Here is a 27,941-nt window from a genome sequence, read left to right as displayed (position 1 = left end):
ATCCACCATCCTGCTGTAAACTATACAGGAGTAAAGTTCTTATAAGCTAATAATGAAGCATGGCCTCATTGAAGACAGAGCCAGGAATCTGAGCCATCAGCCACAGTGTCATTACAAGGCACCCAAGAGAACAGCTTGGGAAATCATGTAGTTCTGTTGGCACTACCTGTTCTCCCTCCAGGTCAGGAGAAAGCCACCAAGAGTAATATAGCTTTCTGTTACTGCTAGCCAGGAGCCCCACCCCAAAACTTTTTCCTTTTTTACAAGCAGTACATTTTTTTATAAAGAGTCTGTACCTTGTTTACATTTTCCAGAGAAACCAGGCTTGTCACCCACAGGTGTTTGAGCTTGGTGGCATCTGAAGTGATGGGGAATGTTTCTTGCAGCTTTAAATTCTCTCCCCAGATTGCTAATAAACCTTCTTTACTAATCGTCAGATAATGACTTGAACTTTTTAAGAAAATTACTTTTTGAATGTTGTCCTTGTGTTTTAGTGGGAGGAATTCCAGGTCCTTCCACTGAGGCACCACAGTTGCCTTTGCTCGTTCATCTTGCTCGTAAAGCTCTAGCAGTATAAAGGAAGTCAGCTTGTCCCAATTAATGAAGCCGTCTTGGGCCACATCCACTTTGTCAAAGAGCTCCCCATATTCTTCCTTCGTGCCCCAACCAACAATCTCCGTCATCTTCTGTGTAAAGTCTTCTCTGGACATACAAATGATTTTCCTTGGCTCTGGCGACTAGAAACGGGAATCCAAAAACAATAGTGAGACAACAGTGAAAGCATCATATGCTCAAGAGCACTGTGCTACCCACAAAGGTGAATTTAATCAGCAATTCTGCCAACATGAAAAGAAAAATGTCTTTTGCTTGATGCCAGTAATATACTCAAGTGAACTTAAGCTGGGGACCAAGTAACTGACAGGACTAGAAGTTGACATTCTCAGTCACAAAAAGTCAATCACGACAGTCCTTATATCGGGAAGAGTAAGGCAGGAGAAGATGTGATGACAGAAGCATGGAGTGATGTGAGGCTGTGAGCCAAAGAATTTGGTTATCTCTATTCAAGCTAGAAAAGGCAAGGAAAGGTTTCTCCCCTAGAGTCTGCAGAAGAAAGGCAATCCTGACAACTTGATTTTATCCCTGTAAAATCCCTTTGGGGTTTCTGAACTCCAGAACTGTATCTTAATATATTTGTGTGTTTTAAGTCATGGTTTTTGGTAATTAGTTACAGCAGCAACAGGAAATTAATACAGATATATCTCCTTTTGTTGCACTTCGCTTTATTGTACTTTGCTGATACTGTGATTTTTACAAATTGAAGGTTTGTGGCAACCTTGCAAGTCTATCAGTGCCATTTTTTTCAATAGCATGCCTACTTCATATCCCTGTGTCACATTTTGATAATTCTTACAATATTTAAAATTGTATTAGTAGTAGTATTATATCTGTTATGCACATATATCTGTGATCCGTAATCTTTGATGTTACTACTGTAATTGTTTTGCGGTAGCATGAACCACACCCATACAAGGCAGCAAACTTAATTCAAAAGTGTTGTGTATGTTCTGATTGCTGCACCAACCAGTCATTCCGCTTTCCCTTTCCCTTTCCTTGGGCCTTCCTATTTTTTCAGACACAAAAATACTGAAATTAAGCCAATTAATAACCCTATAAGAGCCTCCAAATGTTTAAGTAAAGTCAGAGTTTTACATCTCTCACTTTAAATCAAAAGCTAAAAATGATTAGGCTTAATGGGGAATGCATGTCAAAAGATGAGCGAGGCTGAAAACTAGGCCTCTTGCACAAAACAGCCAAGTTGTGAATGTAAAGGAAAAGTTCTTGAAGGAAAAGTGCTATTCCTTTGAACACGAGAATGACAAAAAAGTTAAACAGCCTTATTGCTGCTTTGAAGAAAGTTTTAGTGGTCTGGATAGAAGAGCAAACCAGGCACAACATTCCTTTAAGCCAAAACCTAATACAGAGCAAGGCCCTAATTTTCCTTAATTCTATGAAGGCAGAGAGAGGTAAGGAAGTTGCAGATGAAAAGGTGAAAGCTAGCAGAGGTTGATTCATGAGGTTTGAAGGAAAGAAGTCATCTCCACAACATAAAAGTCAACATGAAGCAGAAACTGCTGATGTGGAAGCTGCAGCAAGTTATTCAGAATCTCTAGCTAAGGTAACTGATGAAGGTGGCTACACTAAACAATACATTTTCAATGTAAATGAAACAGCCTTATTTGGAAGAAGATGCCATTTAGGACTTTCATAGCTAGAGAGAAAAAGTCATGCTTGGCTTCAAAGCTTCAAATGACAGAATGACTCTCTTGTTAGGGGTTGATGTTAACTGGTGAGTTTAAGCTGAAACCAACGCTCATTTTTATTCCCAAAAATCTCTGAGGCCTTAAGATTTATGCTAAATCTGACTGGGCACAGTGGCTCATGCCTATAATCCCAGAATTTTGAGAGACTGAAGGAGAGGATTGCTTGAGCCCAGGAGTTTGAGAAAAGACTGAGCAACATAGTGAGACTCCATCTCTATAAAAAATAAAAAAATGAGTTGGGCATGGTGACATGAGCCTATAGTCTTAGTTACTTGGGAGACTGAGGTAGGGGTATCACTCAAGCCTGGGAAGTAGAGGCTGCAGTGAGCCATGATTGCGCCACTGCACTCCAGCCTGGCCAACAGAAAAAGACCCTGTTTCTGTGCTCTATAAGCGAAACAACAAAGCCTGCATTACAGCACTCCGTTTACAGCATGGTTTATTGAATATACATGGTTTACTGAATATACAGCACGGTTCACTGAAGCCCACTGCTAAGACATACTGCTTTGAAAAAATATTCCTTTTAAAAGGGTACTGCTCCACCATGTCCCTGGTGGCTCGAGAGCTCCAACAGAGATATACAAGGGGTTTAATATTGTTTTCATGCCTGCTGACACAATGTACATTCTGCAGCCCATAGATTAAGAAATAATTTCAACTTTCAATTCTGATGTTGTGTAGGGTATAGCTGCCATAGACAGTGATTCCTCTGGTGGATGTGAGCAAAATAAATTAAAAACCTTTTGGAAAGGATTCACTAGAATGGCATAATTTTAGATGCCATTAAGAATATTCATAATTCATGGGAGGAGGTCAAAATGTCAAAATTAACAGGAGTTTGGAAAAAAGCTGATTCCAACTGTCATGGAAGGCTTTGAGGGGTTCAAAACTTAGATGAAGAAAGTTAACTGCGGATGTGGTAGAAATGACAAGAGAACTCCAATTAGAAGTGGAACCTGACGATGTGACTGAATTGCTGCAATCTCATGATCAGACTCGAATGGATGTGGAGTTGTTTCTTATAGATGAGCAAAGAAATTTGTTTCTTGAGATGGAATCTATTCCTGGTGAAGATTCCATAAACATTGCTGAATGACAACAAAGATGTAGACTATTAAATAAACTTAGTTGATAAAGCAGTGGCAAGTTTTGAGAGTACTGGCTTCAATTTTGAAAGAAATTCTGTTGTGAGCAAAACACTGTGAAATAGCATCTCATGCTACAGAGAAATCTTTCATGAAAGGAAGAATCCATCGATGTGGCAAACGTCACTGTTATCTTCTTTACGAAATTGCCATAGCCATCTCAACCTTCAGTAACCACCACCCTGATCAGTCAGCAGACATCAACATTGAGGCCCTCCACCAACAAGAACATTACCTCTCGCCAAAGGCTCAGATGATTGCTAATTTTTTTTAGCAATAAAGTATTTTTTAATTAAGATATGTACAGTTTTTTAGATATGTGCTACGGGACATTTAATACCCCACAGTATAGTTTAAATATATCTTTTATTTGCTCTAGGAAACAAAGAAATGTGTGTGACTCACTTTATCCTGATACCCACTTTATTGCAGTGGTCTGGAACCAAATCTGCACTATCTCCAAGGTGTGCCTGTCAAGTGGTTGATGAAAATTGGGTGAATCCCTGAAGAGTGCTTAATGAAGCCAGTAAAATTACCCCATGGTGAAACTTTAATGAAAGGGCAATAAGTTAACTTCTATACATATGCCATTACAAAGAACAGTGAAGCCACGTGCAATTGATTTTTGCTGTTCGTAGCTATATTCTGTAAAGTCTCTGAGAACACTAAATTAGCAGATACTGAACCATTGCTCCTAGGGGAAACACAGGGTTAAGTTTCTGCAAGCCTCTGTACAACTGCTCACTACGTAATTTTGTTTATGTGTGTTTCTGTTGAAAGACATGTTATTTAATATATTGTTAATTAATCACAATCAAATTCATAGCCAACAGCATCATAACTTGTGCCTGAATGAAGCTAACACATATATTTTCTCGGTAAGACATATCTCAGCCTTCTCACGCTTAGGAACACTAGCCAGCACTCCACCACCACACTTGGGGGCCATTTTAAAGAGTGAAATCCCCAACAATAAGCACAACATGTGAAAACCGTGGCACTAAAGAGGTGTTGAAAACAATGAGATCCCTTGGACACAGGGCGAGGAACATCACATACTGGGGCCTGTCGGGGGGTGGGGGACTGGGGGAGGGATAGAATTAGGAGAAATACTTAATGTAAATGATGAGTTGATGGGTGCAGCACACCAACATGGCACATGTATACCTACATATCAAACCTGCACGAGGTGTACATGTACCCTAGAACTTAAAGTATAATAAAGAAAAAAAAGAAAAAAGAAATTGCCATATGGTAAAAAAAAAAGAGAGAGAGAGAGAGATGTTAAAAAGGATGCTTGCTTACAATATGAGAGCTGGAACAAGAAAGCAGAGTGTTGCCTTGTTTGATCTCCGCTTGGAATGTACACATTGGGAGACTCAAATTTTTTGCCACTCTGCACATGTCTGGGAGAGACCATTAAAGTGCCACGAGTATTGATTTGGGGATTAATCAATTTTAGGAAGTAGGCAAATTTTCAAGTATAAAATTCACAAATAATGAAGATTAACTGTATTTCAAACAAGTATTTAGCTTAACATTGATGGGCTGTTTAGTTCAGTGAGATTCATTATGACAGAATAAACTTTTCCCACCATGTCAGAGCCAAAGTCAGGCCTGGAAGAAGCACTAGAGGCAGCATATTGTGGAGCAGGTCAAACTAATGTAAGTTTAAGCCTGGTTCCACCAGAGATTGTGAGAACTACTGGCAAGGTACTTCGCTGCTAGTTTCCCATCTGTAAAGCAGGTAAAGCAGTATCAGTTGCAAGAAAATTGTTATGAAGATTAGCTGAAATAATAGAGGTTAGTTTAATGGAGGTTAGTCCAGGCACTTAACTAATTAAAATAACTTTCTGAGAAATAATTGATATCAAGCCCTTTGAACCAGCCAGGAGTTAATTATTTGTATCTTTTTTCAGTTATTTTTAGGCTAAAATGTTTAGATAGCTGGACATTTTTGAGGGACCCAGATTTTAAGGGTAGAGAAAGAAACCTGGTCTTAAAAGTGCTCCATCTGTGTCAAAACTGCAAACTATTTCTGAAAACTAAGGCAATGTTGATTTTTAAACTATTACATAATGGCATCAATCAATCTCTTAGATTGTCTCATCAATAAAACAACATTTAAAAGCAGGATCTCAGTGTATTTTCTTCCTATAAGCTGGTAGTTTACTTTTTATTTCTGAAAATAAGAAACTACTCTGACAAATATCAAAACAATTTCTTCTTTGCATTTAAGAATGTAGAATTAGAAACAAATTGTAAATGACAAATTTTCTTTCTCAAAGTAATATAAGCAATCAACTACATACTTTTCTGCACATTGATAATGCCAATATCCACTGGGGAAAGAGACAAGAAATATGGCTAGGTTATGAAATTTGGCCCAGAAAGTACAATTGTATGATGTCGCTGGCAGTTCTGTTATCCATTGTTCACCCATTAGCTTGTTAAGTTTGAAAATGAAACCATGTTTTAGCCATACCTTCAGTTAAAATCTAGTAGTTTATTTTTACTAAAAAATCCTAACTTTTTTGAAGAAGCATGATGCTTTGATTAATATGTTGTTTATTAATTCTATCATATGCCAACTTGAATAAATTAGTTAAATGTACAATTAAGGTAACTGATCTTTTATACAAGCTTAAAAGCACAAATGCATTAACTTTTACCACATAATTCTTGTTTAATCAGTGACTCCCACCCTCTGGGACTAGAATTAATTCATTCATGTTTTCATACTATATATATCATACACTGTGGTTGGGAAATCGTGTGGCAGTGAAGAAGGTGGAGCTCTAAGTCTTAGCCCCAGTTATGGCACCTCTAAGTAGGAATAATAATAATGAATTCCTAGTGCTGTTATGAAGATCTATTCAAAATTTAATGTACGTATAGCACATGGGATAATTTAATGTATATATAGCACATTTATATTCAATAAATGTTAATGCCCTGCTAAAGGGTTTGGGGAATAGAAGAATTATAAATTGAGTCATCATGTCAGCAATGATGGTTTTCTGAGAATTTAGCCAAACTCGTGTGTGTGTGTGTGTGTGTGTGTGTGTGTAAGGCTTTGGAGACGTTCATAATTACTAATATTAGTGATCTCTACCAGGGTGGCTAGTTGCTAACCAGATAGTTCTTAAAGATTTCTTAGGGGCCCAGAGAATAGGTGCAGGAGACCGTACCAGCAGAATGGTCTGAAACTCTCTGCTTCTATGACTGTTATCATCATAGCAGCAGATACTAATTTTTGTCTTAAAAAGAAACAACCATACACACTGTTTCAGTTGCTCTTCCTCAAAGGCACAAATATAAAACTGTCCTAAGTGAGCCTGGTGAAAGTAAAGTTTACCTCTTCCCAGAACCATGGCTCTTTCACATATACAAGAGCGACATTTCATCCATGTGAGTAATCCCAGCTTCTGTCTTGTCTTTAGCTGCTCGTAGTGCTGCTCTGTGAGCCAAATACCCCCATCCTGGACTTACTGGCGGAAAGTAATTCCACAGAAAGAAAGCAAAGATAACTTTTCAATCTAAAAAGGAACTTGCATAGAGCATCATTTAGTTGCTACAAACTCTTAGTTTGCATTAGATTCAATACTGAGTGGCGAAATAATTTACCATTGAGCTGTCTTTAGGGATATACATACACATGGATACACAGACACACATTTTCAAATTAGTGCTAATTTAGTTAATGTCTGGGCTTTATACCTGGATTTGACACATAACATTTGTATGCCCTTAAGCCAGTCATGACCTCTCTCAGGGTTTGCATGAAGTACCAAAAAGATAATCTGTATGACAGCCATCTTCTTTACATTAGACAACTCTATTCAAGCATTAATTATTGCTGACGCATCTACAATAGGATGAATTCACAAGTATACACTTAATATAGATAGGGAAATATTAGGAATTTAGGAAATTTTACTTCATTATAAAACATAGAGCATAAAATAATTCTCATTTCCTTCAATGAAAAGGTTAATTACTATGGCTTTAATAAAATCTTTATTATTCCAATAAACAATGTGCTCCCATTCAAATATAGGCTTTCAAATAAAAACTACTTAATAGTGTTTTAAAGATATGTCCTTTGATTTTTATTAATCTATATTATCTATAGGGTCTTTTTGAGGTAATAATTAGTGCTCATGCCTCTGTTAGAACTCCTCTTCTAATAAAGGTGAAAAGTATGAGCCATTAGAAAACATAATCTCATTCAGCTCTACCTAGTACAATGTTTGTACATTTATTTTGCTATAAGTATTTAACTACTAAGAAAATAACCAGTTATTAAATTGTCTACATTTGTTGTGGGCAAGAGCCAGAAAGCTAATATACTCAGAATGTCCAGCTGATTATATCACTAGACACAACTTTAGACCTTTTGAAAATGTTCCTGTCTTCCTGAATTCTTTTCAAAGAATATTCTGAAAATCATTTCCTTTTGCCTAAAAAGCATATTTTGCAGTTACAGTCAGTTCTAGTGAGCTGCCTGTCTATTGAGAAAAAGCATAAACTCTACAATTTCCTTCAACTCTGAGCTTTATAAGATTTGGATTTAACCATAATTTATATGAAAAGTAAGCTCTAACCATAAGTGCAAAACTTTAAAAAAAAAAACCTTGATACTTGACAGGCATTTTTGCCATTAAGAAGAGATCATGTGCCATTGGCAACTTGAGTGTGCCAACATTCTTTTACAAATGTTTCTTTTTTGCACAAAAGAATCCACGTGTATTATAGAAAATGAAGATAAGTTAAAAATTAAAATCATTTATAGTGCCATCAGCCTTTCAGATTTATTTCTAGGCAGAAACAGAAATGACTACTTATTATTTACAAAATAGCATCATGATATACATACATATCTTTCTATGTTGCTTTTTCCACTTATATCATACCATAAAGCTATGCCTCTTATAATATACATTGGCCTTTATTACTAAGTACTATTTTTAATGATTGCACAATATTTTATAGCAAAGACATACAATTATTTATAATCCCATTATTAAAAATTTCAGTCGTTCCCAAAGCTTTACAATTTTATATAAACAACCCAGCAACATATGTATATTCCTACATACACATCATTGCTAAGCTGTCCAATTATTTCCTAAGGGAAATTCTCTAGAAGCATAATTACTGAATCAAAGAATTTACATGTCCTGAAAGTTTTTTAAATATATTTTGCCAAATCCTCTTCTAAAAGGTTGAATCCATTTACATTCCCATCAACAAAGTAGGAGGTTGCCTGTACTCAAGACCCTCATAAAGGTGGGGTATTATTCTTCTTAAGACTTATCGATTGGTTGCTAAAGTATAGTTCTATTAAATAAGCCTAAATATTACTTACTTTCTGGAGGAAAAAGATATTTCTAAAGCAGACATTTTATCTTTCAGAATCTGCCAACCCTTAGAAATGTTGTTTATATTTTTGTCTCCTCTTTCCAATAGCATATTTCATAATGAAATGAGGAAAGAAATACTTTATTTTCTCCTACTCTGCAAATAAGAACTTGGCCAAGACAAAAGCCCCAGTTCAACATTATTGAGAAAGCACAATCCAACTTGGTCTGGGTATTTTCTCCTCTGTCAAAGGTTGTCAGTGGGTTAGCATTTCACTGACCCAAGGTTTACTGCCCTTAAGTCATTGGTGAGTATTTGTTTCCAGAAACTGAAAATCAATGTCAAATGATAAGTTGTAAGCCACTGGGAGAAATACGTCCATCCATCCTTCCACCCATTGATTTATTCCTTAATAAATATATATTAAAGATGTATACCATATAAAGCAGCACAGCATAAGTATACTTATTTGTTCAGTCAACAGATGTTTATTAAGTGTCGGTTCCATGCCAAACAGTATTGTAAGTACTCATCACCAAATTTTTTAAAATTTTTTTATTTCCATAGGTTTTTGGGAAAGAGGTGGTATTTGGTTACATGAGTAAGTTTTTAGTGGTGATTTGTGAGATTTTGGTGCACCCACCACCCAAGCAATATACACTGAACCCAATTTATAGTCTTTTATTCCTCAACCCCTTCCCACTCTTTTTCCCTGAGTCCCCCAAGTCCATTATATCATTCTTATGCCTTTGCATCCTCATAGCTTAGCTTCCACTTGTGAGTGAGAAATACGATGTTTGGTTTTCTATTCCTGAGTTACTTCACTTAGAATAATAGCCTCCAGTTAAATTCAGGTTGCTGCAAATATCATTAATTCATTCCTTTTTATGGTTTAGTAGTATTCTATTGTGTGTGTGTGTGTATATACACTTGTTAATTGTGTGTAATATACACTTGTTAATTGATGGGCATTTGGGTGGCTTCCACATTTTCACAATTTCAAATTGTGCTGCTGTAAACATGCTTGGGCAATATCGTTTTGGTAAAACGCCTTCTTTTCCTCTGGGTAGATACCCGGTAGTGGGATTGCTGGATCAAATGCCAGTTCTACTTTTAGTTCTTTAAAGAATCTCCACACTGTTTTTCATAGTGGTTGTACTAGTTTTTCATTACCACCAGCAATGTATAAGTGTCCCCTCTTCACTACATCCATGCCAACATGTATTAGTTTTTGATTTTTTATTATGGTCATACTTGCAGGAGTAAGGTGGTATCACATTGTGGTTTTGATTTGCATTTCCCTGATCATTAGTAATGCTGAGCACTTTTTCATATGTTTGTTGGCCATTTGTATATCTTCTTTTGAGAATTGTCTATTCATGTCCTTAGCTCACTTTTTGATGGGACTGTTTCTTTTTTTCTTGCTAATTTGTTTGAGTTCATTGTAGATTCTGGACATTAGCCCTTTGTCAGGTGTATAGAGTGTGAAGATTTTCTACCACCCTGTGAGTTGTCTGTTTACTCTGCTGACTGTTCCTTTTGTTGTGCAAAAGTTCTTTAGTTTAATTATGTCCCAGCTATTTATCTTTGTTTTTATTGCATTTGCTTTTGGGTTCTTGGTCATGAAATCCTTGCCTAAACCAACGTCTAGAATGGTTTTTCCAACGTTATGTTCTAGAATTTTTATAGTTTCAGGTATTAGATTTAAGTTCTTGATCCCTCTTGAGTTGATTTTTGTATAAGATGAGACATGAGAATGCAGTTTCATTCTCCTACATGTGACTTGCCAATTACCCCAGCACCATTTGTTGAATAGGGTGCTCTTTCCCGACTTTATGTTTTTGTTTGCTTAGTTGAAAATCAGTTGGCTGTAAGTATTTGGCTTTATTTCTGGGTTCTCTATTCTGTTCTGTTGGTCTATGTGCCTACTTTTATACCAGTACCATGCTGTTTTGGTGACTATGGCCATAAAGTATAGTTTGAAATCAGGTAACGTGATGCCTCCAGATTTGTTCTTTTGTTCAGTCTTACTTTGGCCATGTGGGCTCTTTTTTGATTCCATATTAATTTTAGGATTGTTTTTCATAGTTTTGTGAAGAATGATGGTGGTGTTTTGATAGGAATTGCTTTGAATTTGCAGATTGCTTATGGTCATTTTCACAATGTTACTTCTATCCATCCATGAGCACTGGATGCGTTTCTATTTGTTTGTATCATCTATGATTTATTTCACCAGTGTTTTGTAATTTTCCTCGTAGGAGTCTTTCACCTCACCTCCTTGGTTAGGCATATTCCTAAGTATTTTATTTTTTCTTTTGCAGCTATTGCAAAAGGAGTTAAGTTCATGATTTGATTCTCAGCTTGGTTGCTGTTGGTATATAGGAGAGCTACTGATGTGTGTACATTAATTTTGTATCTGGAAACTTTACTGAATTATTTTATCAGTACCAGGAGCTTTTTGGAGTAGTCTTTAGTGTTTTCTGGGTACAGAGTCATATCATCAGCAAACAGCAACAGTTTGACTTCCTCTTTACCAATTACTTTGAACAAGACGACAAGATCAATGCTCTTCAAATACATACACTTCAGTGTAGAGACTAGGTGTGCTGGTTACTAATAACACATGTTTTTAGGTTATCGAAAGTAATAAGATTAAAAGCATCACATTAACTATTGCTTTTCCTAATTTTAAATGGCATGTAGCCTTTAAGCATGCTGAAACATTCCATTAAAAGGTATTTTGTATGGACTAGATACCTTTCCATAATTTTGAAGTTGTCTGATTTTATTTCAGATCATTAGAATGCTGCCATGCTTTTTTTATCTACATGAAAAATTGCTCATAATAGGATCTCAAGATTTTATTTTCTTCATAAGCTGCTAGTTTTATCAACACTTCACCAAAATTAATATTTCTTTTGTCAGACATTTGGTATGATTTTTCTTTAATGTTCCATGACAGCTGAATGAGTATACGCTATCAAAATGCAGCCTTTTCCCCTATAACTATAATTACATTTAAAATTAACATGCTGGTTTCTCATGCTTCATTCTGTTGTACTTGCCTCAATTTCCCTTGGTTATAAAGCATATTGGTTATGAATATGTATTAGGGTTTGCTGTCAAATTCTGTGAACGTCTCCTGGAGCAGAAGATTAGATATGTTATTGCAAAACAGATGCATCAGTTTATATCATCCCCTGCAATTTTTACCTACTAATGAACATTTATGAGGAAATGAACAACAGAACAGGGGAAATTAGTCTGCTAGTCAAGGTCCATAGCACTCTTTTTTCTTGCTTCAATAGATTTTAGTAGAATTTAATTTTCATTTTTACTATACTATCAATTATTCAAGAGCTCATCAATTTGAATAAAGTTAAAGTTTTGTAACTAACAAAGACACAAACCTTGACTGAATTTAAGGTTTGGAATCAAACTCTCACAAGTCAAAAATTCAACATTTCGATTTCCTATCTAGCTGGTGAATTAGAAGTGAATCAAAGCTGAAGGAGGAAAAACTCAATAAATCTTTCTCTTTTAAATAAAGATGATCATCACCCCTGAGAAATATAATTGTTCTTATTAATTTTCTCTAACCTGTGAAATTCTTCAATATCTGCTATGGATCTAAACTGTAGTTTATCACTATCATCTTTTCTGCCTAGGCTAGAAACTTGGGGGAATAAGAGTGACCAGTGAAATGGTGCAGCCGACAGAGAGCTGAGTTACATTGATTTTCATTTGGAAATCTCACTGTAGCAATACAAAGATATATTTTTTTAAATTGCTGTTCCTTTTTAGGAGACCATGATTATGGCGAAGAAGTTTATGCATCCATAGGATCATAGATTCATACAATGTTGGAGCTAGAAGAAAGTTTAGAGAATCTACACCAAACCCTTCCTTTAAAAGGAAGAAACTGATGTTCAGGCTTATTAAGAAAAGATTTCTCTGAGGTCACATAGTTCACTATTGGCAGAAACAGACCTAGAACCAAGAATTTCCAATTCTTAACCACTTTTACCACACTTCAAATACACTGGCTTCAACAAAATCTGATTTTCTTTAGGATAACACAGTCATCAACAAACCAGAAAAATAAGAGGTTGGAATGTATACTCCCAAAGAATCTCATACTGTTTTGATAAAAGCTATCTATTTAGAAGCCTAAAGCTTTATAATGATATACTTACATTTCACATATAAACTTTGAATCGATAAGATAAGCATAAAAAGTCAGAAAGATTCTAATCCAGGTTCTGAGGGGAGCTTTTTCACAAAACTATCAGCTCTTTCTTACTGTCATATCCTTCTCAAACCAAAGATCCAACTTCAACCAATCTCTGGTAATTATCTTCATTCTTTGATTCTGCCATCCTTTCACCCCAGATATCTGGTAAAACACAGCACTGGAAAAGTATCCTCTCTGTGCCTATACCCAGGCTGCTGAACACTAATGGATAGGGCAGAATGATGTCACCACAACAAAATACATGATCTCCAACCTCAAATGTCCCTCTATAATACTAGGAATCCTTCCACGTTTTCTTGCTGAACTCTCACTCTTATTCTCTACTTCTTTTAAACTCCTACTTTATCATTTCCCTTCTCTTCCTAATAAAGAAATTTGACTCCTAACCCATAAGGAAAAGGAGCGAAAGACAGAGAATGAAAAGGGGGAGAAAGAAATGGAGGAATCAATTACGTAGAAATGTCCTCAATGTTTTTATACTCAAATATATAATGACCTATATCTGCAGCCATCTCCTTCTCCCCTGTGACAGCAGAACTTCTGTGTTCTGGATACATCCTTCTCCTACCACCTAGAGAATCTCTTCTACTGTTATTCTCTCTTGGTCTCTATTGACTCCTTTTCATCAGCATTTAAACATGACCAAGTCATTCGAATTAACCATCTTCCCCTGACATTGCCATCTGCTTTTGTGCTACTGTCTCATCCTCCTTTCACCCAACTTGAAATAATCATGTTCTCACATTGTCTCAATTTCTTCACCTCCAGCTTACTCAACCTATTGCAGTCTAGCAGCTCCACTGAAGCTGCTCTTAACAAGAAGACCAAAAATCCTGTGGCTAAACATTTCAACACAGTTTTTTCTGGTTCTCATCTGATAAACGTGAAAATGTACCAAGTTAATGTTTAGTGTCAAAATATCTTTGTTTGGGAAAATAACTTGAGATTCCCATTTAGTTGGAAAATGGAACCTGAGTTATGTGCAAGACCCCAATCAAGAAAGAACAGGGATCAAGCTACTGTAAAAAAAAAAAAAAAGAAGAAGAAGAAACTAGGAAACTAATTTGGTGTTTGTTTTTCTTGATTTTTTTATTCGATTAGACAGAGGGAGAGAGAAGGAAACGGTGGCTGAAATGGGAGGTGGAAAGGACGGGAGACTCCAAGATGGCAGAGGGTTGCATAGTAGTAAAGTGCCATTGAGAAAACCCCACAGGCAATATGGCTAAAATTATTTTAATAATAGGAGTATCTGCGTGTTTCTGACATATTTCCCACTCCAACCCACACACCTACTTCCCAAAAACCTTCAGTTTCATCTACTTGACTTGTAAATGCTTTCTGAATGGAAAGTCTTGAATAACTACATAAGTAGCTGAGTCTCAGGCATGTGTTAATTTGATAGAGAAGAGAGATGGCAGCTGCAACGGAGGGCAGGCAGAGGTGATTTTACATTTGCAGAAATTCAGAAAGGGCTTTGGATTTCCAATATTATGGCATAAGGGTTCGAGCCAATGATTCCATCTCTCTAAGTTTGGAAGGCTCCCACCCATGAGTTATGTGTTTTTAATATGTATCTCTGCAGAATTTGCCTCTGTTGACTCTTCCCTACTTCTAAGAACATTTGCTTTCCTTGGTTTACATTACACTGTGTTTCTCAGCAACATTTCTGATCACTCCTTCTCAGTATCTCTTGTAAGTACCACTTTTTCTGTGGTACTTACAGAAAGATAAGACAAAGATAAGATAGGATGAGGTATTAGCTTTTGGCCCTATGACCTGTTCCCTTCTCCCATCATATACCCTAGCTGATTTATATGACCCAATTTCTTAGGCTTCAAACATGGTCTAATTGCTGAGAATGCCCAAAGAAATATCTTTATCTAGACCTCTCTTCTGAGCCCTAAATCTTTATATCCTATTTCCCTTCTGGATATATTAACTTGGAAGTCCTGTATAGATAATTCAAATCAACATGTCTAAATAACAATTCATTTACCCTCAGAAATAATCTTTTTTCCTCTTTTCTTTAGATTTAAATATTTTCAGAATTAAACACTGGGGGAAAACACAGCCTACAGGTCCATGAATATGACAGAGGTTGAATGAACATTTAACAAAACAGTATAATACAGCTGTTAAACAAATGAAAATACTCTCTCTCAACTTATATGGAGATACATTGCTAATGAAATACAATTAAAATGCCACAGAGAATAAATGTATGCTATGTTTTATGTGAGAGAGAAGGTAAAAAAATACACATAGACAAACATGTATTTAAAACAACAGAACCACAGAAAAAAATTTTCAGAAGTTAATGAAAATTATCAATGCAGAATGAGAGGATGGGAAGAAAAGGACAGGGAAGATAATAACATTTTTCTAAATATGCATTTTTATACTGTTTTGACTTGAGAACCATAAAAATGTTTCATATAGTCAACAAAATAAAATCAAAACAAATATTTTTTAAATTCTAAAATTTACTATGTATATATACTCACCTAACCATGTAACAAGCTTATACAACCACACAATAAGATAAATTAATTTTAGTATCATCTATAAGCCCAGTTCTCTAACCCATGTGCCCTTAATGCAATATAATGCAAAAAAAAACCTACAAATAAGTCTCGGATTTTACTTTCATCTTTAGAGTAGTATTGATGTCATAGTTCCAATACTATTTCATATACATTATAGAATAAAGCATATGAATAAACATTTTAATGCTGCTAGAACAAAGATTCAAAATGTGAGAACATGGAAATACAAATGATACAAGTATGGAGTGACAGAGGGAGAGGAAGAACCCTGTGCTATTTGTATTGAATTGAAAGTATTAGTATAAGTTCATTAGTTTTAAAAATATGTACAGATCAATAAATATAAAGATTGATTTAGACAGGTATACATATATCCTAGCTATGTCAACTGAAAGGACCTGGAAGCAATGACACCCCTAATAGCAATGAACACACTACTACCCAGGTCCTGTTACTCTAAATACCATTCTCCAATAAATGGGACTGGGGATCTTTGGAGAAATAGCTGGTTCCAGGTCTTGGGCAGTAACATCATCTTGTGCCAGAAAGCAAAGCAGTAATAAGAGATTGATGAAAATATGTTAAGAGGATACAAGAGCTGGTTTGAAGGGGTCTCACACTAGCCAAATTTGGGGCATTTTGAGTATCATAAAATAATGACCATAATAGAAAACAGCACATTGAATAGAATAAACGAATCCATAAATCTGTGGTCAGACTCAAGGCAGAGAGAGAGAATGAGAGCATGAAAGAGAAGAGGGGCAGAAGACTCTCTCTTACAGAAAGAAAAATGCCATACTGAAAATGATGAAGAATCAATAGCATTTAAAAATCACCATTTTTCAACCTTCGGTATAGTCATTGTTTCCAGCAAAGATAATCAATCAGTAGTGAAACCAATGGACGAAATCTTGTTGAAGAATACTCACAATATACTATAAAAGTATCAGCCTACAAGTTCCTTTACAATGGATAACTCTGGTGGATCCACTTCAGTTAAGGGATCCAACTTATAGCATCACCAGTAATGGAACAAATTGACATAATGGGACTCTCGATGCCATACAAGAAGTGGAGATAACTATGCAGTATTCTCTCCAAAAATGATGAAGGTGAATCTAACAGTAAAGAATCAATAAGAAAATCCAGATTATGGGATGTTCTAAACAACTGGCATGAATTCTTCAAAAATTTTTATGTCATGAAAGACAAGAAAAAGTGGGGGACTCCTCAAGATTAAAGGAAACTACAGAGATGTGTCAACTAAAGCAAATGTATAATTCTGGATTGGATCTGTGATTTTAAAAAGATCTATATAAAAGACATTACTGGGACAAGAGGGGACATTTTAATATCAACCTTTGCATTATGTAAGTATAAAGTTGAATTTCCTGAGTATAAAAATGGCATTATGGTTATCTAGAAGAATGCCTTTGTTCCTAGGGAAGTTTCTTAAAATATAGCCCTCCATAAGGGAAAGCCTGGGTCTAAACAGCTTTTAACTGCCACAGGGTAGACATTCAATAAATATCTGTTGTAAGAATGAGTAAATGATAAATATATTGTAAATATTCTTTTCTATATTGAGAAAGAGATATTCATCTATTTTACTGATAATAGCAAGTTTGGGGAGGGGGTCATAATAGTGAATGATAGCCAAGATTATAGAATAATTATGTATAAAATAACTTTGGGAAATTATAAACAAGTTAAAATAGAATTAAATTGTTCACTAGAGAAAAGAAACAAAAACTGGCTACCAGACCATGTTGGACAATGCTCTGGCTCTGCAAATAACCCAACAGAAAAGGAGAAATCCCACCCCTACCATCTTTTTTTGTTTGTTTGTTTGTTTGTTTGTTTTGGATTTCTGTTCATCACCTGTAAAATAAAGACAGCATAGTGGTGGTTCTCTATGTTCTCTCTCTTAATGCTAAAATTCAATGGAAGGAAGTTAATGCTCTGAGTAGAAGGACATAGTATCTATAAAAGTCACTGCTTTTAAATTCAGTACTCTTAATTTCAGCATTGCTAGACATACATTTGGAAATAGTACCACGGAGTCTTTAGGTTATGAAGATATACCAGCATTTTAAGAATGTTTATGTTTGCATTGAATTATGGTATGGATAAGGTGCCCAGAAACCCATTTGCTATAACTTACCCCACTACAATCACAGTTCTCTTTTTCTATAACCTCTACACCACATAAATATGTACTTTTTTAATTTTAGAATATGATTATGCACTATTAAGTGATTTTCTTGTTTTCACTCAACATCAAATCTTGGCAGTCTTACGTAAGTCTCCCTTATTCTTTTTAATAGTTGAGTAATAGGAGTATACCATAATTTATCTATTCATCCAATTGATGAATATTTGGGTTGTAAATACTCCAGTTTGTAAGTGATATTACAATCATACTTTTGCATGTATTTTCTTCTGTACTTCAGAATGTATTTGGGGTAGCTTGGAGGATTAGAATTGCTGATTAAAAAGAATACATGTGGTACATTTTATATTTGATATATAATGGCAAATTGCCTTCCAGAAAAGTTTTGTCAATTTACAATCTTAGTAAGAGTGCCTATTCCCCTGGTTCTTTGCCATCAGTGAATGTTATTGATCTTTTTAATATTTGCCAATCTGATGATTGTAAAAAGAATGTCTTCTTTCTTGATTAGAGTATCAAATCAAATTCTTAACAAGTTTGGGTACCTTTTCACATGATTAGCCACTATTTATACAAACAGTGCTACACAGCACTGTTTCTTGAATACATAAAATATGATAATGTATGTAAATATGTTCTACATAAAACAAAGCTACATGTGATATGTATATGTGTATATATTTGTGAAAATGCATTTAAAATATACCAGAAATTATTAAAAGTAGTTACCCAGGGGAGTGTCATGACAGAGGGTGGGCCATGCTAAGGCAGAAATTTCATGTTTAACTTGGATTTTTTACCATGAAAATAATGTGTTACTTATATTTATTTTATTTTATTTTATTTATGTATTTAAGTTAATTTTTTATTTTTATTTTTAGTTTTGAGATTGAGTCTCACTCAGTCACCCAGGCTGGAGTGCAATGGCACAATCTCTGCTCACTGCAATCTTCGCTTTCCAGGTTCAAGCGATTATCCCGCCTCAGCCTCCCAAGTAATTGGGATTACAGACACCTGCCATCATACCTGGCTAGTTTTCATATTTTTGTAGAGATGAGGTTTTACCATGCTGGCCAAGGTGGTCTTGCGCTCCTGACCTCGGGTAATCTGCCTGCCTTGGCCTCTTAAAGTTCTGCGATTACAGACAAGAGCCACCATGACCAGCTTTATTTATTTTAATAATACAAGGATTGCTAAATAGGAATTATAAAAATAAATGAAATTTTATATGGCTAACTATACCCTCCTTTTTTGTTTGTTTGCTTCTTCTCCTTCTACTTCTGGAAAATAACTCAGCTGCTTTATTCCTTGTATCAACTCCAGCTGTTTCTCCACTGCCTTGAAGAATTTTGTAAGGTCCAGTCTTAAACAGTCTGTTCTCTTCTCCAGATATCTCATCTCATGGTCTCTCTCCTCCAGAATCTATGTTGCGATTCTCTCACACTCAATTGTCTCTCATAGCCTGCCTGGGACTTCTATTTGACTTTAAACAAATAATGGCATTGCGCTAATCAGAGCATCTATGATGAAAGCAACCAAAGGAACATATAGGAAGTTATAAGAAGAGAAAACAGGGTCAAGGTAGGGCGCTAATCCCGCCTGCATGGTAAGAGAAGGCTTTCCTAAGGCAGTGGTATTTACAAGCATATGAGTAGTGTTAGCCAGGAAATTGCTGGGGATGGGAGAGAAATACTCCAGACTGAGGCACCAGCATCTGGTAGGCCCTAAAACAAAAGTAAGTAAAATACGATCAGCATGACTGAAACGCTTTGGGTAATGGTCCAGGTCAGATAATTTTGTGGTGGATTTGTTGGAACCATAAATCCAAACTAAACACCTGTGTGTGTGTTGGGAGTTGAGAGGAGGGGAGTTGCACCAGAAGGAAGAAGGAAGGATTCCCCTGAAAGGAATAGATCTTCCCATTCTTTACAGTCCTACGAAGGGAACATGGAAAAATAGGTCTTAGACTAGAATGAAGAGAAATATTTTCTGCTATCTATGGGACAAAGAATCAGTTTGGTCTCTGGGTTCTAAGACATGGGCAGTCTGATGTGTTTACAGGGGGCTTGAGGAGCTGAGAGCAGCTCCTTGGTCACAAATATATGTCCAGAAGTGAAGAAGCAGAACAAGTTAGTATGAAGTCATGAGAAAGGGTTGGAAGTAGCATTGTCCAGTGGAACTTTCTGCAATAATGAAAATGTTCTATATTCTTTGCAGTCCAGTATAGTAGCCACTAGCCACATGTGGCTACTGAGTACCTGAAATGGCTGGTGCTTGTGAGGAACTGAACTTTATTTTATGAAATTCTTATTTTATTTAAATAACCAAATGTAGCACATATTGAAGAGTACACATCTGTAGCAAAACTAGTGTGATAATTTGGCCTTGGGTGTATTGAGAAGATTAGAGAAAGGTGTATGCATGCACACATGGAAAGTGAAGCAGTAGAGGAAAATGTTTTTGGTAATGCCTCGACAGAGATGTCAGTGCCTAGAGAATCAGGATTTCATGATAGTCACATCCATAGAATGTTGGTGAGATATGATGAAGGGAGAAAAGACCCCAAGGGACTTTTTCCTGCACAAGTATGAGGCAGAGCCTTGGGAAAAGGTCAGAAATCACTAAAGGATAGTTTAGAGGCTTCCTATTTCTAGCAGTAGAGCTGGGGGTGTCTTGTGTCATCATTAATATGTTATACTTGGCAAAATATGACAAAAATGATGCCAAAATGCCACAAATAATGGTTCTTTCATTCTTTTATTCATTTTCCTTGTTTAACTCTCAGGAAAAGTTCAAAAGTAGCAGTGCCCTTAGTTCACAGGTCTGGCTAAGCTGATGCACTACACATGAACAGCAATAGACATCTTTGCTTTCTTTCTCCTTCCCTCCTCTGTAACAAGCTTTTCTTGGTTGTCCTCACTTCTCCAGTTTTGGCCAAAGCTCAAGGTTAAAACACTTGTTTACTAAAAGCACTCTTCATCACACACTGATCCAGATTAATTTTTATAAGTGCCTGTTATAAAAGTACACAGAGAGGTTTGAAAAGGCAGGAAACTGTTAGAACTTGTCACAAAATTCAGCACAAAGGCAGTAGGATTCGGGAAGGCAAATTTTTCGCTTGTAGTGAGATACAACTTCACTTCCTTGAGTTTTGGTGATGATGCCATTTGCTATCATTATTCATGAATTTTAAGAAATCAGATAAAAACACCACAGAATTCCTCTGCCATTTTTAATTGTGCCACCTGCGGTGGTATTGGATTTGTCTTCATGCTATCACTTAATGTTTTCTGCTGCCATTAAAAATAGGTATTTTGATTACACTAAAAGTGATGGGTGAGAAATGCTATGACCTGCTGTCTTTGTTCAACAGAGGATGAATTGACTGAGGCAGCAAAATGCACTATTTACTATATACAGGTGAGACTAAGCTTCATCTGTTTACCTTCTCACAAGTCTCCATTGAGATGCCTTTAGAAAGAAAAAAGTATTTTTTAAAAAAGGAATTGGTTATTATTTTCTTTTCATTCTTCCACCCTTTCTCTACATTGATTTCATTGTAGCTGTTGTTGACTATTTGCTGATTATGCATTAGCTCCAAGTTAGCAGAGCACATGGCCTGTGTACTATTAATTTAACATGCATTTTGTTTAGGAAATCTTTATCCTATTGGATTTGTGCTCCTTAGAGCAACGTGCCAAAGGAAGGTTACCTTGTGGCCCGTAGAAGTCATGCCATATATGGACTCCAAAGTTGACAATCTGCCTCTGAGTTTTGGCTCTGCCCATGGGGGAATTCAATTGAATATTTTTAGTCCTTCATCTCCTTATTTGTAAATGGGAAGTAAAAATGTATGCCGTGCCTATGTTTCAGCCTGGTAAAGGATCAGATAACATGATGCCAACATAAGTGCTTTATAAAATCTTACTATACTTGAAAGATATTAAATTTTTATTCATCATTTTTACCTACACTGATTTTCAGAAAGAATTTTAGTTCAGTTACAACAGAAGATACATAGGCAATAGGACTGACTATTAAAGATAAAAGAACAAGAATCATATAACAAAAATAGCAGATAATTGTCCCAGAAAACCTAAGTTAAGCATAGTTGTAACAGTTGAACACTAAATTTAGCTTTGAACTTCCTGGCAGCTAAGACAGAACACAAAATACAGTTAGACACAAAAGTCTCCATAATTTACAAACTGAAGCATGCTGCTTCATTAGGAGAGAAGAAAGTTTTCCTTCCACAAAATTCTAAGAGGATCACGGGTGAGATCATTATCTGGGCACACAGCTGTCCCTATTTGCCATACAACTTGAAGTAACTTGAAGTTACATGTAGACATATGACTGAGTGCTAGCCAATGGGACGTGAGCTGGACCACAAAAATTCCCCAGTGCTCCCCACTGCTACCAGCTGATGCATGGCTTGTGTAGAAGGCAGAATGTGGGAACAACCTGAGACCTGAATCCCTGCTTGCAATTGCTTGTCCATTAGAAATATCTGCTTTTTACTTTATGTGAACAGGAAATAATACCTCTGTCATGTTGCAGATGTTATATACACAGTTTGCATACACTATAAAAAAGATTTTCTAATTCTCAACATTGTTGGATAGTAGACACAATCCAGCTTTATACCTTAACAGTTTTATCTAAGAAAAAATTTTAAATGAACTTTATGGACCATCTCATTTTATCAGAGACAAGAACATCTAAAGGTTCTGGGGAAAGGGAATGAAACAAAAATGGGTAATTTTATTTATGTGTTTGGGATGGTGGTGCCTGGGTAGAAAGGAAAGAAGCAAGAGATAAGAATAGTTTTGGAGTATGAAACACGTCTAGGAAGACCTGTTCATTTGGGTACCTTAGTAGTGAAGGTACAATGGGCAATGTGAAGGCCTAGAGAAGGATGAGTCCTCCATAAATTTGGAGGAAGCTTGACAGTTCAAAAAGAAGGACAAGTAAAAAAAGATATGAAAGGGCCCGATCTGACTTTCTATATTCCTGTAGAGCCTAACTTTCCTGGCAGGACATCAACATTCTCAGCTTTGTCTTGAAGCAAACAAGCACAGTTCATAGACCCTGCTGTAGAATGCTTTCTAAAATTCCCAAGATACTGTTCAGGTGTTTTGGGAATTTTATAAAGATAGTCAAGGATGAGAATATCAAAATTCTTTAAATGTAATTGTATTACCCATTAAGCACAAATCTAAAACTTGCAGAATTGACTACTGAACTTCTCTGGTCTTTTGAGATTCAGTTTGAATAAGTGCATTGGGTTTAGATCTCATTCACCTCCAAAACACATTTGTTTTAAGAATTCTCACTGAACAGTCTCTGGGGCATTCTTTCTAGGATTTTTACTATGCCTTTCTTACACTAAACTATTTGGCCCTTCCTACTTTAAGGATAAATACTTCACATTTTACATTTGGCTTAGGAGGTTTCACTTCTAGCTATAGTTAAAGCTAAAGATTGAGCAGGGCTTGGCCAAATGATAGCACAGAGCTGACAGGGTAGGGCCAGCCCCCAGCTCTCAGCTTACAATCAGGCCAGAACAGATGTGCCAGGAGAAGATATAGACACAGTTGATGATAAAGGCAGTTCAGGACCTAACGCGGAGAGCCCAGGAGCACAGGGCAAACAGGAGCAATTAATCTAGGATCAAGGCCTAATGTTAAACCATTGTTGATATACAGAGATCAACAATGGAAAATGTAAAAAAAGAAATACTCAGATACCTACATAGCCAGACTCTCTTTACTCTCAGTAAATATCAGGACCCATGGCTTTCCCAAAATTCCATTTTCCTTAGACCAAAATTTCTACTTCTCCCCACTCCTACAAAATCAGCAAACCACAACTACTCTTCCTCAAATAATAATTGGCTTTTGTAGTTTCAAGGAAAATGTAAGATATGGTTGACATCAAAATAATATGAGCATCCAGAGACCATGTCATTTCTCTAAGTATTGTAAATGCTACAGGAAAGTTTGAGTAACAACCATTTTACGATTCCATGAATAATGCAAGTTTCTCTCCCTTCAGGCTGATATATGGCTTTTTTGACACCATCACTTAAAGGAAAATGAAATCCACAAGTTACTTTCCTGTCCTTCTACCTGGGTAACTTATTTGTTCCAAAGAAAAGAATCAAGACATCAATTAGACTTTTTCCCTGCTAAGAGAATATGAAATGGGAGATGGAACAATTATGCTTTTTACTCTTCTATGTGAACTTATGTCTTTGCAACTCTTACCACTTCTTTCCACCACTATCAGGAATGAAGACACATAGCAGCAAGTGTCACTTGAAGTTTAATTTCCTTTAAGAAATGTATGAATTAGAATCAAGGCACTGTCAGAGGTCACATGGTTTAACTTCTACTTACTGAATAAGTAATATCTAATGTTAATTGAGCACTTAATCTCTGTGGCATGCACTTTTTAAAGTGCTTTTCATATAGTACCTCTTTTAATCCTCATGAAAACTCTGTTATTCTCATGTTAGAAATAAAAGAAACTGAGGCCCAGAGAGATTAAGTATCTGCACAGAGTCACATTGTAAGTGTCAAAGCTGGGATTTAAGCTCGGGACATCTGACTCCCGAATCTGAAACACTGCATGATTCTGATCCATTTATACCACTGCACAATGAACATGAGCACTACTTGCTTTATTCCTAAATGTTACTACTACAATTCATATGGTATGTGATATTTTATTTGGAAAGATATGTAAAACATTTACTGCATAATTCAAAGACCCAACTTCCTGTTTTTTCACTTAAGAATTGCCACTGCTATTTAAGGAGATGGACTTCACCTAATATCTGACAGCTCTTCAACCCCAAACAAGCAGTCTGTGTAAGAAAAAAAAATGAAGATATAAGGGTATCTGGTGCCAGAATCTTGACATTTCTGAGAGCATGTCCTTAGTAATTGGACCACAAATCACTGCCTTTAGAGTTTGAAGTTGCAGGAATGCTGTTGAGGGCATTTTATTCTTTCACAAAAATCTATACCTATGGCCTCTGGGCCTAAAACTCATGACAGATGGACTGAATACCATTAAAATTGTCTAGTGCGTCATTCTTCTTTAGGTGTCCATGCTGTGTTTGGAAATCATGTTGGCTCAAAGGTCTAACTTGTAGTACTGGCTGCACATTTGTCATGCGATTATTCCATTCACTGGCTGTTGAGTCTGCTAAAATGGATGAACTTCAGTCTTTTTTTTTTTTTTTGAAGGTATACCTACAAAGGTCAATTTCTTTTTTTAAAAAAACTGTCTATGTTCATACAAGCTCTGAATTACCTTCTCTTCTCTCCTTGGGTCCATTAGTTCCTGCTTTTCCAACTGGTAATGTCAAAATAAGTGGTCTGGCCTTTGAAATGTTTAACATAAAATAAAATTAAATTAAAACTTGAGGTTGAATTTTCCAGTTTCACTTGGGTTCACTCAAGACTAATCTTTAGTTTGGAAAGAACACCCACCTCTAACCTTCTGCAGCAGTTTCACTAACACATCAACTTTATAATGTAGACTCTCCTAATAGGCCCTTGCATTCAAATTCTTTATGTTCTTAGCACCAGAACAAAACTGCCACATTTCTGTTCACTACAGAGTCAAAGCTGTCATAATCTGCTGTTACATTTTACTGAATGTCCTCAAGCTGTCAAAATGTTTGCTATGTCTATCAAAATATGCCAGATTTACTTGGGGCACTGGGCATGAGCAGCAGCAGTGAAATCTTTCAGATAAATGAGGTTGGGTGAATAGCAGATATATGAAGGTTAAAATGAGAAAAGTGTAGGACAGAGCATGTCTTGCTACTAAATATGATAAGTTCTATTATAAAGAAATAATTGATACTATTGGGACATTAATTTATCAATACAGGTGGAACCCAACTTGTTATATTCTTTCGTGGATATCTAAAGATAAAAATGTGTGCCTATTACAGGCCAATATATTGTGAGCTTTTATTATGTTTTATTAATTCCCAGGTGGTATTCCAAAATATTTTCTATTTCAAATTAATATGGATATTCCAAGCACCCACAGACAATCTTAAGAAGCCCTTAGATCATATTTTAGCAAACATCATATAGTAGAAACGTTGGAGGCTCATGACTACCTAAATTCTATATCATGGAAGAGCACTTCTCTCTATCCATATTTGAAACTAAAAATCACTTTGATGTATGCTGTTCATTATGCGTAGCTGCAGAATTCAAAATTAATTGACTAAGAGAGCAAGAAGAAAATTATTCATGTTAGTTAAATTCCTATGGTTTATTTTTTATGTAGAGTTAAAATGAAAAATTCTAATTTTGTTTTTATTGGCATTGTTCTAGGATTTACAAAATGAGTGGGAGACTCATCCCTCATAAGGGATCTTGAGACAACAAAGTGCCGAAAGCAGCTTAGAAAAGGAGCTGTGCCACTTAGGGTGAGTGAGACAGGAGGAAATTTTTGCAAACTGTGTATGCATATTTGCATTTGCTGAGTTCTATGTCCGTATTAAATGCAAGAACAATTATTCCTGGAGGTCACCTTAGAGATCTGGCTTTCCTCACTTACAACCATAATTTTTTGTTTCCCCGAAAGATGTTGAACTCTGAGAAAAATTTTTTTTTGCAAGAGTAAATAGTTCTTTCTTGATAGTAATGAAATTCAGTGAAGCAATTTCAAACTAAAGAATATTATTTGACCCAAAGAACTGAGGGGCAAAGTTACCAAGCATATTGTGTTAAATCCAGGTCTAACCAATTATGTGTAATTCTCTGCTATAACCATTAAGTATATATTTTTAATGCTGAAAGAAAAATATCTCTGTGTTTTACTCTAGGCTCCTTCATGAACAACTCAAACTATCTGGTCAATAAGCTTCGCACTTACCTCAAAGGCCTTCTGTATTTTTACAAAGTCACACACGCTGAGTTGGTTTTCAAGCAGGCCTGTGCCATAGTCTTCAAATGCAGTTACATCTTCTGTTCTCTCAGGGCTCTTTGGCCCAGGCTGTGACCCTGTGTTTAACTCAAGTGCAGCTTTCTGGCAACTCATAATGGCTTCACGTTTTCTCAGCTACCTTCAACTGTTTCTATATGGTTGGATCTTTTTTTTCCTTCAACAGGTGCCTTTGAAAAGAAACTCAACTTAGCAATAGAATTCCAAAATGAAAGTACAAACCTTTCAAGGCGTACGATTAGGAGGCAAGCTGAGCTAGGAAATGAAAGCCCTCAACCCCTTCACTTATTTGATTCCAGAGTTTATTTTCAAAATTTACAGTTGAATGGTTTTAAAATGGCATTTTTTACCCCTTCCTTATACTCTGTTTAACCTGGCTTGATTAAAAATGTGTAAAGCTTTCCCCACATTTATAGTAACTGACACAGAAAACAACTTCCAATCTTCATTTTAAATGCATTAGAAAATCACCTTGCCAATAATCTCTTTGACTAACCTTGCTTCCATTAACATGTTGTAGTTTTCAACTCCACTTTCTTGTCTGGAAGAGTTAGATGACAAAGCTGCAAAGTTTCCCTACCAATGAAGTACTTGACTCTGAAGGCCACCTTCCCAGCAATGTGGAGTTGTTTGTTTCATCTGTTCTGTTCCCTTTGTATGTTTCCTGGCAACCAACACAAAGCCAACTAAAACTTTCCCTTTCACTTCCCCCTCTCCAGCTAATGACTGAACTGAAAGTTTGAATATGTAATGTAAATGTTGAAATTTTTTTTACCAAAAGGACAGTTCATTTCACTCATTTTAAATTAATTTTTTGTATTTAATTTATTTGTATTATTTAAGGACTTTTAACATTAAATAGGACATATTTTATGAAACAATATGATTAGTCAAAGAAAAAAGCATGACATCCTGGAATTTTATGTTTTATACACAGAAAATGTTTTATTCTTATATAATAGGAATCTGTTTCTTATATTCTTTTTGTCTTAGTTTCTATGTACATAAAATAGAGATAGTTCAAAAAAGCTCCCAACTTGTTGAAAATGTTATAAAAAACACAGCATAACATAATATGATAAATCTAATGATAAAATTGCTTGCAGTGTCATTACTGGTTCAGCTAATAATAATGAAAAGGAGGAGAAAAAGAAG

At 35.9% G+C, this 27,941-nt stretch overlaps 1 protein-coding gene across 1 annotated transcript in view; it reads right to left on the bottom strand.

Moving 5' to 3' along the window:
* WDR49 (WD repeat domain 49) overlaps positions 1–27,432 on the bottom strand; it is a 181,140-nt gene extending 153,708 nt beyond the window's left edge. The window contains 3 exon segments of the mRNA XM_011944625.1: positions 297–737; positions 26,718–26,956; positions 27,283–27,432. Coding sequence (XP_011800015.1) covers positions 297–737; positions 26,718–26,882 — 606 coding nt within the window. The 5' untranslated portion in view covers positions 26,883–26,956; positions 27,283–27,432.
* Positions 27,433–27,941: the final 509 nt, after the last annotated feature.

This window comes from Colobus angolensis, unplaced genomic scaffold (genome assembly GCF_000951035.1).
Source record: "Colobus angolensis palliatus isolate OR3802 unplaced genomic scaffold, Cang.pa_1.0 Scaffold234, whole genome shotgun sequence".
Lineage (NCBI taxonomy): Eukaryota > Metazoa > Chordata > Mammalia > Primates > Cercopithecidae > Colobus > Colobus angolensis.
Note: the sequence above shows the minus strand (reverse complement) of the source record. Positions and strands in the feature narration are given on the sequence as shown.